The sequence below is a fragment of the Salvelinus fontinalis genome, chromosome 6 (genome assembly GCF_029448725.1).
Source record: "Salvelinus fontinalis isolate EN_2023a chromosome 6, ASM2944872v1, whole genome shotgun sequence".
NCBI lineage: Eukaryota > Metazoa > Chordata > Actinopteri > Salmoniformes > Salmonidae > Salvelinus > Salvelinus fontinalis.
In genome coordinates this window covers 76,476,611-76,495,950 of record NC_074670.1, presented here as the reverse complement: position 1 = coordinate 76,495,950, position 19,340 = coordinate 76,476,611, and the positions used below count along the sequence as shown (strand labels likewise).

Below are 19,340 nucleotides of genomic sequence, written 5' to 3'. Positions count from 1 at the left end.
ATATTCGTTACGTTATAGCTAGGTACGTAGTGTTTTAATTATCCTGACAGTTCGACTGGGTCACATGACAGTGCAAGGGGAGGAACAACACACCAGACTTGGAAGGAAGGGGAGATGGCGGAGCTGTGCTAGTTTCAATCTTAGCGTATCAATATTATATTCCGCTCACAGTTTGCCAAACAAGTGATCATTTTCAAACACTCAACGTCCATCCAGGATGGCCGAGCAAATCAGCAACGTTAGATATCAGGAGGTAAGTTTATTTTATTAACCAATAAAATTCGCTAACGGCTAAACTAGCCAGCATTGGAAAACGAAACGTCGTTATGACTTTGGGCCCAGTTTTGCTAACGTTGTAGCTCATTGTTTCTTCAACATTTAACTTGACACTTACGGTTAACACGTTCGCTTGCTAGCTCGTTTATGGTGGTTAAGTGTAGTTAGTTAGTATAACTCATTTAGCTAACTAACTACAGGGGACGGGCCACAGGCCCATTTGTTATGACGACCTAACTGTTGACATGTCCCACCCTAATAGGCCATTGAAAGGCTAATCCGTGGAAAATGTTGTTGCCGCTAACATAAACTAGATACTGGTAGGTACTTAGCTACCTAGATACCTAGCTAGTTACCAACCATAATCATAGTAGTGATATTAAAATCTATCAAGATTGCACAACACGCTACTAGCAGGCCTACATTCATTGATAGGTGTCGACAACCAATCTGCGACTAATGCCATAGAGGAATACCACAAAGCAGGATCAATTAGTTAGCCAGCTAACTCGCCTAAATATTCTGAAATAAGATTGTTTCGAGGCGAGCTTGAAATGGTCATGGTCTAATTGATTCAACAACCAAAAACGTATCCAGTGCCTTCAGAAAGTATTCACACCCCTTAATTGTTTCCACATTTTGTTGTCAATCTACACAAAATACTTGAACATTTGTAAAAAAAAAAAAAAACTCGATTATTATGCAACCCCCTGTGTCAATACATGTTATATTCACCTTTGGCAGTGAGTACAGCTGTAAGTCTTTCTAGGTAAGTCTCTAAGACCTTTCCACATCTGGATTGTACAATATTTGACCATTATAATCTTTTTAATTCTCCAAGCTCAAATTGGTTCTTGATCTTTGCTAGACAGCCATTTTCAAGTCTTGCCATAGATTTACTAGCATATTCAAAACTGTCAAAGTCAAAACTGTAAATAGGTCACTTGGTAACATTCAATGTTGTCATGTTTAAAAACTCCATTGTATATTTGGCCTTGTGTTTTAGGTTATTGTCCTACTGAAAAGTGTATTTGTCTCCCAGGGTTTGTTGGAAAGCAGAATGAAACAGGTTTTCCTCTAGGATTTTGCTTAGCTCTATTCTGTTTCTTTTTATCATAAAAAAAACTCTAGTTCTTGCTGATGACAAGCATACCCATAACATGATGCAGCCACCACCATGCTTGAAAATATGAAGTGGTACTCAGTGATGTGTTGTTGGATTTGCCCCAAACATAATGCTTTGTTTTCAAGACATAAAATTAATATCTTTGCCATTTTTTTTCTTCTAGATTTAGCCTACTTTAGTGCCTTATTGCAAACAGGAGGCATGTTTTAGAATATTGTTTATGTACAGGCTTTCTTTTCACTCGGTCAATTAGGTAAGTATTGTAGAGTAACTACAATGTTGATCCATCCTGAGTTTTCTCCTATCACAGCCATCAAACTCTGTAACTGTTTTAAAGTCACCATTGGCCTCATGGTTTCCTTCCTGTCCGGCAACTGAGTTAGGAAAGACGCCTGTACCTTTAATGACTGGGTGTATTGATACACCATCCAAAGTGTAATTAATAACGTCACCATGCTCAAAGGAATACTCAATGCCTGTTTTTTTTTAATGTTTTTGTTTTTAACCATTTACCAATAGGTACCCTTCTTTGCAAGGCATTGGAAAACCTCTCTGGTCCTTGTGGTTGAATCTGTGTTTGAAATTCACTACTCGAATAAGGGTCCCTAAAGATAATTGTATGTGTGGGGCACAGAAATGAGGTAGTCCTTCAAATATCATGTTTAGGGTTGCACATTTTGGGGAATATTCAGAGGTAGAAATTTTGTGGGAAATAACATAAATATATGTAAATTAATATTAATACCATTTAAATGTAGATGTTCTTTTGCATTGGATATACTTTCCATATCATATGGAGACAGAAACATAAACCTTTTACCTTATCATAAGTAGACATAATTGCAAATGTATTAAATTATTCCAATAGAAAGGAAAAAAATGATTTTCAGTTACGAATTGAACTTGAATGAAATTAGTTGACTCTTCACATGGGATGATTTCACTGAACAACAAAATAAAGGGAATATTGAATGATCCATCGCATCTTCCAAAAACGTTTTCAAAATGATAGTTTAGAAACTAAAGCTTTGGTTGTCTTCCCCTCAGGCTTCCATGTCTTCTCCCTGGACCTCCTCAATGTCCACCTCATCTTCACTGTCACTTTCCAACCTTGTTGAGGATGGCTTGTCAGGCTCAAAAACCCTCAAATTTGCCCGGATGGCCAACAATTTTTCAACCCTTGTAATGGTCAGCCTGTTACGTGCTTTGGTGTGTGTGTTCCAAACAAGGACCAGTTGTGCTCTGAGGCAGCTGATGTTGGTGGGATTTGGAGGATGATGGAGGCAACAGGGGAAAGAGCCTCAGATCCACAAAGTCCCTTCCAACAGGTGGCTAATGAGATATGTTGGCACGACTGCCATATTGCATCTCCATCCCAAAGCCCTTGGGATGTACTTCGCCAGACTGCCAAGAACCTTGCCCTCATCCAGGCCAAGGTGGCGAGACACTGTAGTGATGACACCATAGGCCTTGTTGATCTCTGCACCAGACAGGATGCTCTTGCCAGCATATTTGGGGTCCAACATGTACGCTGTATGGGCTTCAGGCAGAAGTCTTCACACTTTTTGATGTATTTCAGAACTGCAGTTTCCTCTGCTTGGAACCACAGTGAAGTGGGCAGGGCACTACGGATTTGTTCTCTTACATCTGCAAGCAGAGTCTGAACATCAGACAGGATTGCATTGTCTCCCTCAATCCGTGCAATGGCTACTGCTGTAGGTTTCAGGAATTTCAGGCTGCTTACCACTCTCCAAAAATACATCATCCAGGAGGATCCTCTTGATGGGGCTGTCCATATCGGCAGACTGTGGTATGGCTATTTCTTGGAGAGACTCCTTCCCCTCCAGGAGACTGTCAAACATGATGACAACACCACCCCAACGGGTGTTGCTGGGAAGCTTCAATGTGGTGCTCTTATTCTTCTCACTTTGCTTGGTGAGGTAGATTGCTGCTGATGACCCTTCACATACCTAACCATTTCCTTGGCTCTCTTGTAGAGTGTATCCATTGTTTTCAGTGCCATGATGTCCTTGAGGAGAAGATTCAATGTATGAGCAGCACAGCCAATGGGTGTGATGTGAGGGTAGGACTCCTCCACTTTAGACCAAGCAGCCTTCATGTTCGCAGCATTGTCTGTCACCAGTGCAAATACCTTCTGTGGTCCAAGGTCATTGATGACTGCCTTCAGCTCATCTGCAATGTAGAGACCGGTGTGTCTATTGTCCCTTGTGTCTGTGTTCTTTTAGAATACCGGTTGAGGGGTGGAGATGATGTAGTTAATTATTCCTTGCTCACAAACATTCGACCATACCTCAGAGATGATTGCAATACAGTCTGCTGTCGCTATGATTTGTTTGACCTTCACTTGAACTCTGTTGAACTCTGCATCCAGCAAACAGCAAATGAGTAGATAAAGCATGTCTGGTTGCAGGGGTGTATGCTGGGCGAAGAACATTCAGAAATGTCTTCCAATACACATTGCCTGTGAGCATCAGAGGTGAACCAGTTGCATACACAGCTCGAACAAGACATTCATCAGCATTGATCTGACTACGTTCCTCCATTGAGTCAAAAAACTTCTGATTCCAGGAGGACCATGAGCTGTTGCTATTGATAAGATGTCTGATTCATCATTTTCACCTCAAATAGAAGTAGAGGGACTTTTGTCAGAGGTTGCTTGTTGTGAGCGCTGAGGGAACTTTATGCACTTGGCCAGATGATTATGCATCTCTGTTGCATTCTTCACATATGATTTGGCACAGTATTTGCAAATGTACACAGCTTTTCCTTCTATATTAGCTGCAGTGAAATGTCTCTACATATCAGATAGTGCCTGTGGCATTTTCCTGTCAGGATTAGAAAAAGAATGGTAAAAAAAATATATATATACAATTCCATGTACAGATAAATAGTTAAGCAGTTAGATTAAACAACTCCTTTGTAAGACACTTTCTTAAATGAAACATGTATGGAAACAGGTGAATGAACACTACTCAGTTAGCAGGCTCAAGCCAGGTAAAACCCACATGGTAGCAAAAACTAACTAGCAGAAATTGTTAAGTTAGAAATGATTTAAACACTTTGTTGTAGGCTCTATTTACTAGTTAACAAAAAATCATGTATGTCATATAAAATATATTCACCCCACCCAGTATTGTAATCAAAACTTACCAGAAAGCATGTAGTCCTTGGCTCAGACAGTGTAGTAGTGTGGACTCAATAGCATCTCATTAGTGTGCAAGATCTTGAGAATCACCTGTACATGTGATGGAAGAATGCACTGTGCATGCAGAGGGTTGCAATTCCATTGAATTGAGGATAGTTTAACCATAATATGCCACAAGACCTAGAATTGCCTGATGTGTATCCCACAAAAAAGGTTCACTGTTATAAGCTAACTTTTTTTGGATAAATTAAAGCAAAATTCCCCAAATTCCAGGGCTTAACTTCACATGGGAAATTTACCGGACCCTTTGCAACCCTAATAATGTTAAACACTTACTGCACACAGTGTGACCATGGTACTCATTATGTTTACTAATTAATTTATTTAGGCCATAACTCAGGGGTTGAATATTTATTGACTGAAGACATTTCAGCCTTTCATTTTTTATTAATTTGGGAAAACATCATTCCACTTTGACATTATGGAGTATTGTGTGTAGGCTAGTGACACAAAATCTAAATTCAATAAATTGTAAATTCAGGCTGTAACACAACAAAGTGTGTATAAAAAGTCAAAGGGTTTGAATACTTTCTGAAGGCTCTGTATGTTAATTAGCAAAGTTAGCTGGCAAACTCATTGATCCTGCATTGTAGTATATGCCTCAGATATCAAAGGTTCCTGTCATGTCACTGATTGGGTGTTGCCAGTCAATTAGTCTGACGGCCAGAATAGTGCATCATCCCACTGTGTGTGTATGTGTGTGTGTTGCATCCAGCTGGTGAATGAGGAGGAGCCAGCAGCAGCCCAACCCCCTCAGGAGGAGCCAGCAGCTGTCCTGGATGCCCCTCCCCCCTACAGCAGCATCTCAGCTGCCAACGCAGGTAATTGGCCTCTCCATCCATAGCACTACACACAGTAACTGGCAATATATTGACTCATCTCATATGGGGTTGAGGACGGTTTCATATGCAAGTCAGGAATTTAATATTGTAACATAGTTATTCTAGTGCTCAAAAGAAAAGGCTACAGTGTAAACTGTGGTGTTTCAGTGAGCTCCCAACATTCACCTTGCTACTAGCCAACAGTAATGTGCTACGTCACGTTTTCTGCACCTTTCCATTTCCCCTGCAGCGTTCTTTGAGTACAAGGAGGATGCAGGCAGGTTCCCCAACCCCCCGTCCTACAACGTGGCTACCACACTGCCCTCCTATGATGAAGCAGAGCGGACCAAAGCGGAGACCGGCCTCCCTCTGGTCCCTGGCAGGGTTGTGGTATGTCTGTTCTCCTTTCACAGCGGTATTCATTCATTAATTGTTCAGGCATTGATAATTCTCCAGATTCACTAGTATTTATCATTGTGAGAGCCTGCATCCTAAATAAACACATTTTGACCATCATCATTGGAAGATGTCTGACAACCAAAACGTACATTTCCTTTTTCTCCCTTCAGGAGGATGACTTTGACGATGCTGACCAGCTGCGCATAGGGAATGATGGCATCTTTATGCTCACCTTCTTCAGTAAGTCTTCTCTCTGTTTCCTGTACAGTGTAGTTGTTGTTATGGACCGACAATGTCTGTCTGCATCTCGTGGGTTTATGGGTACACTAAACAAAGCAATGACGTTAAGCCAAGCCAGGGACTGTCATAAGCCATGCCAGGGACTTGTCCAACCGGTTCATAAGGTGGAATTTTGTGCAATTAGAAAAGCTGTTCTATAATCTTTCACAAAGCATCATGGTCTATGTGTGGTGAACGACAAGCATGTTAACTGATGAGCCTCTTCTTATTGGTGGTCTGATTGATTGATTGTCCTCTCTTCTCTCCAGTGGCATTCCTGTTCAACTGGATTGGTTTCTTCCTGTCCTTCTGTCTGACCACTTCTGCAGCCGGTCGCTACGGCGCCATCTCTGGGTTTGGCCTGTCTCTCATCAAATGGGTTCTCATAGTCCGGGTAAGATCAACACACATCACCTCGTTCTTCTTTACAACACTGGTCCTGGACTACTACGGGGAGTTCAGGCTTTTGTTCCAGCCCTAAATGCTTTGGAATGCTATTGTGTGTACGACTGGTCCCCTAATGTTATGTTACTATCTTTTGAACGTTCCAGTTTTCCACCTACTTCCCTGGCTACTTTGATGGGCAGTACTGGCTGTGGTGGGTGTTCCTGGCTTTGGGTAAGTGGAGCATAAGTCTGCGCTCTATTTGAATGAATGAATTAATGTGTATGAAATGTGTGAAAGATGATCATGGAACGTATGCTGTTGTCTTTTTGTGACTCTCCAGGCTTCATGCTGTTCGTCAGAGGATTCGTCAACTACTCCCGGGTTCGCAAAATGGCCGACCCTACTTACGCCACACTGCCCCGAACGAGAGTCCTGTTCATCTACTGAAGGTGAGGCCCTAATTCACACAACATTCCTGTGTTACAGCAGAATACGACCTTATCAAATCATAAGCCTGGTCCTTTATTAAGAAATACAAGTTTTAGTAATCTATCAAATCATATAGATTTTCTCCACTCACTAGTTTCCTTCCAATGTAGTCTGGTTACATGTAAATATACCATAAATAAACATGGTCCGTAGTAAAGCACCCGTTCTCCTACAGAGATACTGATCTCCTCCGTTAACGTATCTCCTGTTTACTCTTCACAGCCGCTTTTTGAATCAACAAAACGTCCCTGAATCTGGATCGTGAATCCTGGATGTTTGAAAAGCATCATACCGAGAAACAGCAACAAAACGTCCCTGAATCTGGATCGTGAATCCTGGATGTTTGAAAAGCATCATACCGACAAACAGCAACAAAACTGCAGAAGTCTAAAACCAAACTACTCAGATAACCATCACGACACGGCAGGATGGGAAGAAAAAAAACACAATCTTGATGAATACAACTCTTGTAACATTCAGGAATTAAATACATCAATTGTTTTATTTTATTTGAAAAACTTAATTAATGGATAATGATAGTATGTACTCATTAGTGGCGAATGTTAAGTGCTATTTTACATTTTTCAGTCTAATGTTTGTGTAATGCCTTATATCATTTGATGGTAGTGTACTAGCATGCATCTGCACCTCATGGGATCAGTCTTATTTCACTAATACTTTATTGAAAGCCCACAGGTGTAATGCATTACGATGCAGTCGTAATGCATTATAAGACTTGTCATAAGCACTTGTAACACCTTTATGTTCATTGTAGTCACCAGCTCATAGTAATCATGAGATGGAGGGAGAAAAAAATAGTCACATATGGTATTACAATTTCTGAGTTTGTAATAAAACATTAATGTTTTATACATGCTTATAACAAGTAATAATGCACTATACCTGTTGGCTTCATATGAAGCGTTGCCCTTATTTCTAGCCAGTAGAGGGCAGAGTTCTTTGCTAAAATTTGTCATCATGAATTATTCCTATAAGACAGAATCCTACCTTTTTAATACGCGCACCTACCTCGACCGTAAGGTATCGTATGTGCACATCTTAAGGTAAAGATTTTGTCCAAAGTGTTTTTGTTGTACAAGTCATACAGTTTTGTGTAGAGAAAACAAAAAACATTACGTATGGAAAAACTATGATGCTATCAGAGAATGTAAGCAGGTGCACTTTTTAGAAACTTACTAATAAAACGCCAGGGAGTTCCTCCCAATGAAATCAACAATAAACGACCAAATGGTAGTACCTGTAGTTATTCAGTGAGTATAGAGCTTTCTTAAGGGTGATATGGCGCTTTACGACTAGTAATAAGGGTGATATGGCAATTTATAACTGGTCTATGACCGTACTAATTAGAATTAGCAAGAAGACCAGCAATATACTCTACTTGTCGATCTTTCTCTTTAGGTAATTGTTGGCATATTGTTAACTGTAAATGATCTCAAACATGCTCTGTTGGATCACCCTGTTTGGCAGCCAGTCTGTTTTAAACCAGTTGTTTAGATTTCTTGCTTAGCCCTAAATGTGGAATGGTACAGCAGAGCTACGATCCAAACCCAGTCCTAGACACACATTTCTCTGATCTCTGTGTGAAATAGTACAGCTGCAGACTTGGGATTTTATTGTTATGAGATATTATGTTTTAAACTGTAAAAAGCTTCATGTCTAATAAATGTCACTTTCAAAAGCGAGATTGATCTCTGTTCCATGTTTTGTGTGCAGGCTTTGCCAGAGATTTAAGGCTTATTGTAAAATGTTGTGCAGCACTGACACCTTGTGGTTGAAAGACACAATGACTCAACACCAACTGCTACAGTTCCCATAGGTTTTTAAAAATGTTTTTTGAATGTACAGTATGTGATATATTTTCCATCGGCTTTCAATAACAATTGGCTTGTGAGAGACACTACTCATATCATTTCCATATATAGGCTACATATCATTAGTGTTGTCATGATTGAATATTTAATATTACATTTAAATATATGCCATTTAGCAGACACTTATCTAAAGCGAATGACAGTAATGTGTGCATACATTTTAAGTACGGCTGGTCCCAGGAATCAGTCCCAGGAATCAAACCCACTATCCTGGCGTTGCAAACGCTGTGCTCTACCAACTGAGCTACAGAGGACCACAGTGGGCAATAGTCATCAACAAAGATATACATTCTAGATGTCTAGTTAGCAGCATAAAGTAGATTGCAGTTATAGTGTGGAGTGGAATGCTTAATTTGGTCAAGTTTTAGCATGATTCTACCAGTCAGATTTCCATCATATAGCTATAATAGTTTATACAGATGACAGCATCTATAACAGGTCGGTGAAAGCATAACTGCTGTTATAACCTGCAACTCAAGCTTCAGTACTAGTTTACATTTAAAATACTGTTTGATTAGCCTGTCTGTTTGCCTGCAATTTCCCACTGAGCACCTTGGAATGGATGTGTCTAAAATGGCACCCTATTCCCAATATAGTGCACTACATTTGGCCATTTCAGATGCACCCCTGGCCTTACACCCTTCACTCCCCTGTGCCCTCCAACCGCCGTGGCAAGAAGAAGATGGCCTTCTGCCCTATGTGGGTTCTGGAGCCTAGTTTGGGTTTCCCGTTCTTCTTCAGACCCACGTACCAACTCCTGTCTTGGTACTTCTGGGCCTGGTAGGTGTTGTAGTGGTTCACCTCAATCTTCTCCAGGAAATAACACTGATCAGTTACTATGGACTATATGGGAGAGACAGAAAGCCAGATAGGCAGAATACTTAGTCATCACAAACATATGCTGATCGTTGATTAGATTACCCGTGGGTGGTCAAAGGCTATAGTTAATCCAAAACAGATTGGTAAGGTTCTGGGGGTGGGCTCCAGAGTGGTGCAGTGGTCTAAGGCACTGCATCTCAGTGTAAGAGGTGTCACCACAGTCCCTGGTTTGAATCCAGGCTATATCACATCTGGCTGTGATTGGGAGTCCCATAGGGCGGCGCACAATTGGCCCAGCATCATCTGGGTTTGGCCCTAGGTAGGCCGTCATTGTAAATAAGAATTTGTTCTTAACTGATTTGCCTAGTTAAATAAAGGTTACATTTTAAAGGTCTATAGTCTAAAGGATATAGTCCTAAACAGTTTGAATGATGTAAAATAACTATTTGAACGATAATAATTGTAAATGTCTCCTATCACTATCCTAAATTAATGTGTTGACACCAATGTTAAAAAACAGCACCGTTTCTGTGACTTTTATGGCCAGGTTAGTTAGGGAGGGTGAAGAGGTCACCATGACAATGGAGTCATACAAGCACTTTAATACTCACTGAACTGTATAGCTTTCCTTCATTGCTCATGGCCAAGTAGCGTCCTGCCTCTGTCCCCTGGATGACAACCACACCGTGGTCCACAGATTTCACCCTCAGGACCGCTAAGGCAAGGAAAGGGTACAAGGCAACGTCAGATTGACAAAGACAGAGCCCCCACACACAGGAGGACAAACTAACAAAATAAGTTCAAGACAAGCATTCCAACCATGCTTAAAAATAAAATTCCACAAGATAACAAATAGACACAAACTAGAAGGACACACTGAAATAAAGTGACATAGCCAAGCATGCTGGAATTTGGTTACTATTTCAAACACTGGGGTTAGCTACCTTTGTTGTTGTCGCGGTTTGGTTATCATGTCATTATGCAACATTCAGAGACTTTGCTTTGAGAAAACGGTCATCTCAATAGCCTCAGTATGAATGCTAGATGCTATCCAACTGGAAGCGTTTAATAACTGTAACAGATTACTAATAACATTGTCTGCAAATCTGCATGAGTATTTCTGAAGTGAAGATCTCTGTCAGGATATTTTCAGACAGCGCATAAACAGCTGTGTTGTTACAGTCTAAATATATCCCACACATTCCGATTATGACACTGTCCTTGATATTGAACCATACAATTATTATGGGAAATGATTACAGTGTGGGAGACGACTGACGATTATCTTTACTGAAGTTTAACAGCCTGGAAATGTCCATTATTTTAGGTCGATTGTGAACTTTTGCAAACAATTAGAGCATGCATCAACATAAATGTATTACAGTTGAATATAAAGTTAATTATGCAGATAAATACAAACTTCTTGATTGGATGAACAGTTCAATAAACTAAATAATAGCCGAATTAATAACAGATGTTTGTATTAATTACATACAGTAGTATTTTTGTTCATTTGATAAACAAAATCCAATGAAATATTGTAGTATTTCTGTTTTTACTGTGAATGTCATTCTCGTCCCTCTTGCCTTCCACGGTCCCATCCGGGAGAATCTGCAGATGATGTCCGCCATTCATGCAGTATAGGCGGGTCAGCTTTTTATTGTCGAGCAGGTTACTTCCGAATCGCTCATTATCCTGCCCCACCGGTAAAAACGTTATTTCTGCATCCGTCATTTTTGGATAAGCTCTAAAATAAAATAGCGACGGTGGGTCAAGACCACCTGAGAATAACCACCTGATGCGCGCTCTGCGGCAAGAACGAAAACAACCCGTTAGTAAAATCGCCGTTTGATGGCAAACAGGAACATGTTTGGACTTTATAGTCACCCGTAGAAGTAACAATGATCTGTGGTCACGCGCGTTTTGGTCGCGGGGGAGCAGAGCACTGACCACCAAAGAGGGCGCGTACATGTAGCCTACATTTTTTCGTAGGATGTGGAGGATTAAAAATAGAAACACACTATTAGGATACAACAGTGACACCTGTTTCACATACACCTGCTGGCAGTTCCTGTGATCTTGGACCAGGGCCTGTAAACTATTCATGAAGCATCAGAGTAAGAGTGTTGATCTAGGATCAGGTCCCTCCTGTCCCTATGATGTTATTCATTATGATCTCTCAAGACAAAGGAGATGATTGTGGACTACAGGAAAAAGAGGACCGAGCACGCCACTATTCGCATTGACGGTGCTGCAGTGGAGCAGGTTGAGAGCTTCAAGTTCCTCGGTGTCCACATCACCAACAAACTAACATGGTCCAAGCACACCATGACAGTCGTAAAGCGAGTGTAACAGTATAACTTTAAACCGTCCCCTCGCCCCGACACGGGCGCGGACCAGGGACCCTCTGCACACATCAACAACAAGCGTCGTTACCCATCGCTCCACAAAAGCCGCGGCCCTTGCAGAGCAAGGGGCAACACTACTTGTAGGTTTCAGAGCAAGTGACGTAACTGATTGAAATGCTAGTAGCGCGTACCCGCTAACTAGCTAGCCATTTCACATCCGTTACACGAGCACGACAAAACCTAATCCCCCTCAGGAGACTGAAAAGATTTGGTATGGGTCCTCAGATCCTCAAAAGGTTCTACAGCTGCACCATCGAGAGCATCCTGACTGGTTGCATCACTGCCTGGTATGGCAACTGCTCGGCCTCTGACTGCAAGGCACTACAGAGGGTAGTGCGAACGGCCCAGTACATCACTGGGGCTAAGCTTCCTGCCATCCAGGACCTCTATGCCAGGCGGTGTCAGGGGAAGGCCCTAAAAATGGTCATAGACTCCAGCCACCCTAGTCATAGACTGTTCTCTCTGCTACCACACGGTACCGGAGCGCCAAGTCTAGGCCCAAGAGGCTTCTAAACAGCTTCTACCTCCCAAGCCATAAGACTCCTGAACATCTAATCAAATGGCTACCCAGACTATTTGCATTGCCCCCCCCCCCCCCCTCTCTCCACACCACCACCACTCTCTGTTGTCATCTATTTATAGTCACTTTAATTAACTCTACCTACATGTACATACTACCTCAACTAACCGGTGCCCCCGCACATTGACTCTGTACCGGCACCCCCCTGTATATATTGTTATATTTGTACTGCTGCTCTTTAATTACTTGTTACTTTTATCTCTTATTCTTATCCATATTTTTTGAAACTGTGTTGTTGATTAGGGGCTCGTAAGTAAGCATTTCACTGTAAGGTGAAATGGACTTGTTCTATTTGGAGCATGTGACTAATAAAATGTGATTTGATTTGAAAAGGCTAAAGTTATCTGAGATTACCACTCCTGCTGTGAGAGAATACAGGCTCTCGCCTCTTTATCCAAAGAGATTTGAATCGCAATGAGACTAATCTGAGCAAATAAATGAATGTTTCATTTAAACCTATTCTAACAAGAGAAACCATGGCTAATAGGCTATAAGGTAAAATTATCCATCCCAGTCCACAGGAATCCTTGGGGGCCTCATCTTTCACCATACTGTTGTGTAGCCTACAACAATAATAAATAATACTTAATTGAATGGAACCCTTAAACAAATTAATCAAACAAACACTACACCCTTACAAAGTACATTTAGGACAACATTGGCAAGACAAAGTCATTTGGGAACCAGTAAGTAGGATACACATTCCTGTCGTGTCGTTGACTATCATTCAATTTGAAGACTGTATATTATCAAATCAATTCTCTATGTGTAATTTAGTTACGTGATTAAACTAATCATGTAACTTTAATTAACTAGGAAGTCGGGGCACCACGGCAACATGTTGTTTATATAGTGTCAATTTCCTTGTATTTTCATATCTCATCAAAGCAGCCACTTATTGATTAATTTTACCTCATCAGTCTCATTACTGAACGTCGCAAACCCTTGGATATCTGCAGGAACCCTAGCATAGAATCATGAATCAGCGATATACAAATTGGCTTAATTATTTATTTACTTACTAACTTAATCAATCACAGCATTAAATACACACACACAATAGGTCATACATTGGTTACTACATGATACAACGAAAAAGTCGCTAGCGTACGAAACCGATATGACAGCTTGGTAGACAAAGGAAAGGGGTGGGGCAGTTCAAGAACGGGAAACTCAGAATGGATTCACTACATACATAGAAATTGCTAATACTTTGAACATGAAAACCCGCTCATTCGAAAATAAATTGCAGTTTTACATATTTACGAGTGTCTGCCTTTGTTGTCTCTCTCGGTGATTGCCAGTCCCTCTGCTGGATAGTCAGTCGACTGAGAGCCTCTGGTTTGTCCACTAGAGATCACGGGGGCATGGCCACTGACTAGTTCAAACTTTATATCTAAACAATATATCAATTAGATATTTCATACCACATTTAGATGCAAACCCAAATATTGAGACACAGTAATGTGTGTTTCCTGTCCTTCATGAGATCACCAAATGAAACACACTCGACATGATTGTCCCTTAAGTGTCCACAGACCATTCCCACATTCTCAAAAATAGAAGTATTGTTTAATTCTCCCATTTTGGGGATTAGGAGTTTTGGCAAGGAGAATGTCTTTGTTTCCCATAGGCTCTCTCCCTCCATACTGAGAGTTTCTACCAGGAATTTATGACATTGTAAAACCTGATGTGGGAGAGTGAGAGAGGGGGGGTCACAATATACACTCAAAAGGGCCACGTTGTGACATTCCTGAGGTGGGAGCCAATCTCCCTTGACAACCAGGATATGACTTGAGAGTTTGCGTGCCATCAGGGTCAGTCAACTGTCCATCCAGAAAACCCTCTACAACAGTCTCACTATAGAGACCATCGGGAATCTGGTGTAGGGGCTACAGCCTTGTAGCTAGGTCCAAGATCTGTAATCTGGCAGAGCTAAAGCCTTGTAGCCTGGTCCAAGATCTGTTTGTGCCATCTTGCCATGGAAAAATGTTTGGTATGCACACAACCATAGGAGTTGGCCAAACAGTACAAACATATCTGGGATCAGCCTATGGGGCCTCAATAAGGAACAACAAGCTATTTTCTCCCAACATTATCACTGGCTTTGGGGCATCAAGTGTGGTCATAGAAATTCTGTGTTGAAATGCAGAGACCAAGAGACTAGCAGTAGCAATATTAGACTGACATGAAAGTGGAGGTTGGTGTAGGAGCTTTTTTCAGTGCCAAGACATTCAAAGTCCATTTCCATTAACTAGAATAGGTCTCCTGGCAGCCAAGGAAATCATTTGATCTAGTCCTTGGGCTCCCGAGTGGTGCGGCGGTCTAAGGCGTCACTACAGACACCCTGGTTCAAATCCAGGCTGTATCACAACCGGCCGTGATTGGGAGTCCCATAGGGCGACACACAATTGGCCCAGTGTTGTCCGGTGTAGGCCGTCATTGTAAATAAGAACTTGCTCTTAACTGACTTGTCTAGTTAAATAAAGGTAAAAAAATAATAAAATGTTACAAACCAAACCAATAAGCCCCAGAAAGGAAAAGCCTCTTTATTGGATGAACCAGTGCTTATTGTAATAATGTGATTATTAAAAGTATATCTGACAACAAGGTGACTTTTTTCATTGTTCAGATAAAGTGAGTTAAACATGATCAATCTGCATAAAATGTCTTGTTTTGAAAAGGTACCACAAACAACGAAGACGTAGTTCAACATTTAATGGCAGGAAAAGCATCAACATGACCTACTACAGATGAGCAATAATACAGAGGATATAGAAAACTACTATTATTTGTGCGAGAAACAACACATTGTTTTTCTTTACACTGGGTTATATGTACATAATTAAAATAGTGTATAAGCTAAACAAGTCATCTTCAAAGAAAAGCATATACCAGTGAATCATCATGTTTAATCTGCCCTTGATAATACGTTTCAAAAGTTAACGTCTGTTTTATACAAAATAGAATTTCAAAATAATATTTGGGGTAGTGCAAATTGTCAGGTTCAAGCTGGTTGATTCACTTTCCACAAACAGTTTGTGTGAAGTTTTTTGACTGACGACTATATTCCTAATATTAACACACAACATTTGACCAAAGCCACACAAAAGAAATATAAAATGTGTTATACGACAGTCCTGTACGTCTGTCGTTCCAAGAGCTACTAAAACTACAGGGAAACTTTGAGTCTGGATTTGCTTTGGCCACCCGGTAGAAAATCTAATATACTGGAACTGTGCTATCTAAATAAAATGGTATATATTGACACTTGAAAGTTTTCCTGAAAATCTGTCCTGCAGAGTTCATTCACTAAAGTGAACATTTTCTGTCTAAAATAGCTTATATTGGAAAAGAAAAAAAGAAAATGACAGTACATGTCTATAATCTCTGTTTAGAGCAACACATGTAACTCAGGTATTTGTCATTTATATTTGCATATTTTCATATTTTCTTGTAAAAAATGTACTGCATAATACAATTCCACAGAGACCAATACATTTTGGGATAAGGGGAGGTGAGTAGTTTGTGGTTTCATACCAGTTATATGAAAGGCAACAGCAGAGAATTATTTATAGCCACACTGAATGTGAAAGTAACCCATAGGAAATCCACAAGCAGTTTAGATGGGGAGAATTCATTTTCTAATTTTATTGAACTACTTTTGAAAATAAATGTTTTCCTTTAGGATAGATTGGGAAGTTAACAATGGTTAATCAAGTAGTGAGAAAAATCAAATGACTTTGGCATGTCCAGTATGCATGAAAGTAACGTACCTGAACGGCCAGGTGAGCTTTTATTTAACCTGACTGTTAATTGTCAGAAAAACTCACTCTGGGAATCAAAACGTACAAGTTTTTGGTTTTAAACAGTTCCATCAGTGAACATAGATGACCACATACACTTTTAACCAATGACAACAACCTGAGTATGGTATAGTTGTTCTTAAAAATCACTAATGTATAGCTTCTTATTAGATGTTGGCATAGTGTATGAAAATCAGAAAATAAGAGATGTCAGTTTTCCAACATGTAAATAGACCAATGACAGCAAACAAATAACTAACATTGCATTTTTTAATGCAGGTTAGGTAAGTTAGAACACATCCCACCTTTTCAAAAATGGCTTCAGGTCTCGGGTTAACAATTCTCACAAATTCCCCTCAAATGTACGGAATGTGACAACACCATACAATTACATCACAATGAAAACGTGTTTTTAGAAGAAAACTATTTCCCCTTAGAGCATGGGGTGGGAAACCCCAGTCCTCTGTTGTCAGGCCAAATGTCTCCTGGTTTATGTCTCTTCCCCTCCTCATCCATTAAGCTACAGACTATGTCTAAAATAGCACCCTATTCCATATTCTGTGCACTACTTTGGACCAGAGCCTTGCCCTGGTCAAAAGTAACACACTACAAAGGGAACAGGGAGTAATTTGTGACGTGCTCACAGTTTGAGTGAGAAACCAGATGACAGAGAAGGATGTTAGTACTAAGTGCTTTACTGGAAAACTTTTTGTGTCACACACACACACACACACAGAGGAACAATAAGAGCTGAGATGTTGTAAGCAAGATGCCTAGGTGGGTAAGGGGTTGTTGAGTGAGCAGCAGGTTGTCCTAGACCAGGGTCCATCAGTGTCAGTTCTCCAGAACCCCCTGTGTATTGCTGGTTTTCATCTCATCAAGTTGTCAAATTGTCTGATATGTCAGTGATATTTCACTGTTGCCAGAATGTAAGCGCTATAAGGATTAATAATGACAAGTTACCCATGTTTCATTCACACACACCACTCTACTATCCATTCAAACACCAGTGTGTTCATACAGAAACCAGCATATAGAGGGTCAACACTGGGCCCTCTGACTTGGACTGTTACTATTTATATTTTTCTTAAGAGACCAAGAACTACTGTAGAACTAAATTCAAGAACAGCCCTTTTCCCATCAAATCTGAATGGAAACCATAGCAACCAGCTCTTCTGGTTTTGGGGCTGTCGATACACAAAAAAAAAAGTGGAATCTGCACTCTCCATTTTTGATTGGCTGACGCATCGCTCTCTCCGGCACATTCCAATAATGACAAATGGGCAAAAAAAACGACTAGCAAAACAAGAGTTAAAACAAAAGCAATAGGAAGACGGTATTACTTAATCGATGGACAAAAGTACTTTTGCTGACAAAAATAAGTTCAAAAGGTGACAATTAATAGCTTCCTTTTACAAACATCCAATAGAGTTAAAGCCATGTTCTTTACTATGTACTTTCACATTATCTCATAAATGGTAGGGGTGTCATTGTACTAAAATAGTATTTAAAAATGAGACGTGTACAAGAGATCAGGTGAATACTGTATGCAGATTGGGAGTATTGTTTAAATCTACTGATCTTATTGTTATCGTTTACACTGAGGAGCCATAACTGAGCTGCAACAGACTAACACGGCTGCCATTTTAAAAAGGAAAACTGACTGCAACTGCATGTAATAGAAACAAAACAATCAGATACACCGAGGGTCAACCATGATGGTGAAAGAAGAATATCTATCCTCGGACAGTCAGAGAGAGAATGGCTAAAATCAGACTTCAAGCTAAAAAGGCACTCCCCCCCCCCCCCCCCCCATTTTTCTGATCGACGGTGTGTGTAAACCTGGCAGCCAGTAGGTAGCGTAATGTAGACAAAGATAGATCTGTGAACTGTGTACTGTATGCTTTCATTGTATAAAACAATTTCATCATGTTAGGCCCGACTTAATTTTTTTTTTTAAAGCAATGCAACATGCTTTGGAAAATGACAGTTACGAAGAAAACAAAACGTCATGTGATTTGATAAGCAACTCTGTTACAACGTCCTAAAAACAACAGCAGGTAGAGGAATACACAGTGGGTTCATCTGTTGAATAACAGTACAAGACAGTTATAGTGTTACCTTTGCTGAGGTAAGAAATGTCCTGTATAATAAACTGTATATACTGTGGCAGCAGAAACGCAGACATCATCATCTTAATAATCTGTACATAGATACTTGTTTAATCTAGATATTGTTAAGTTCTGCGGGTCATACACCTGAGAAAACACAAAGGGTTAGTTCAGTTCAATCCTTGATTATACTTAAACTTATGAAAACATTTATTCTATTAACTGGATCATAGACCATTGATGTTAAACAAAACAAAAATCCTCTGCTCTCTCCGTCTCGTCTTCTGCCTCTTGACAAATCTCTTCTTCCTCCTCGATGGCGCTCGTTTCATCCCCAAATCAGCAAACCCCTGTACATTGTATAATTTCTCCCAAAACAGCCTCTCTTCTTCCCCGTCTTCCTCGTTCAGGGGAAGGTGAGGGGATTTTAAGGCATTGTGTCTCGGTGGTGGACACGGCCAGTGGCGGTGGCACCACACAGTCATTTCTGGTGGAAGAGGAGTGGCTTGACGCTCCCGGCTTTGAATTTTGGTAACTGGTTGCTGATGATCTCTGCTAACATCTCTGGGAACTCCACCGACAGAGACTTGTTGACGAACGTGTAGAAGCAGAAGTCCAGCAGGCCACCAACCATCTAAAGGGAAAGCAGCACATTTGACATGTTTATTTACTGTCTGTTGGTCACAGAAATGTTCTTAGTGTAGATTGAAAACAAAACAGA

At 40.5% G+C, this 19,340-nt stretch overlaps 3 protein-coding genes across 5 annotated transcripts in view; 1 reads left to right on the top strand and 2 right to left on the bottom strand.

Moving 5' to 3' along the window:
• The first annotated feature begins 67 nt into the window (after positions 1-67).
• LOC129858454 (NEDD4 family-interacting protein 1-like) lies at positions 68-8,706 on the top strand. Its single transcript, XM_055927704.1, has 8 exons — positions 68-253; positions 5,344-5,449; positions 5,700-5,839; positions 6,019-6,088; positions 6,397-6,521; positions 6,679-6,745; positions 6,855-6,963; positions 7,226-8,706. The coding sequence occupies exons 1-7, from the start codon at positions 218-220 to the stop codon at positions 6,959-6,961; spliced, it is 651 nt and encodes a 216-aa protein (XP_055783679.1). The 5' UTR covers positions 68-217; the 3' UTR covers positions 6,962-6,963; positions 7,226-8,706.
• A 120-nt stretch (positions 8,707-8,826) lies between these two features.
• LOC129858452 (putative fibroblast growth factor 1) lies at positions 8,827-11,701 on the bottom strand. 2 transcript variants are annotated; one of them, XM_055927701.1, is made up of 3 exons: positions 11,301-11,701; positions 10,326-10,429; positions 8,827-9,738 (listed from the first exon to the last, which is right to left on the bottom strand). In XM_055927701.1, exons 1-3 carry the CDS (start codon positions 11,683-11,685, stop codon positions 9,538-9,540), a joined length of 690 nt encoding a protein of 229 aa, XP_055783676.1. In that variant the 5' UTR covers positions 11,686-11,701; the 3' UTR covers positions 8,827-9,537. The 2 variants fall into 2 exon arrangements, with proteins under 2 accessions (XP_055783676.1, XP_055783675.1); XM_055927700.1 differs by having other exon boundaries at positions 11,274-11,680.
• Positions 11,702-15,405: 3,704 nt separating this feature from the next.
• Positions 15,406-19,340, bottom strand: part of LOC129858450 (glucocorticoid receptor-like) — a 60,621-nt gene continuing 56,686 nt past the window's right edge. For both annotated transcript variants that reach the window (XM_055927695.1, XM_055927697.1), the window contains exon 8: positions 15,406-19,253. In XM_055927695.1, the coding sequence (XP_055783670.1) occupies positions 19,101-19,253 (153 nt within the window). In that variant the 3' untranslated portion in view covers positions 15,406-19,100. The remainder of the gene's footprint in view (positions 19,254-19,340) is intronic.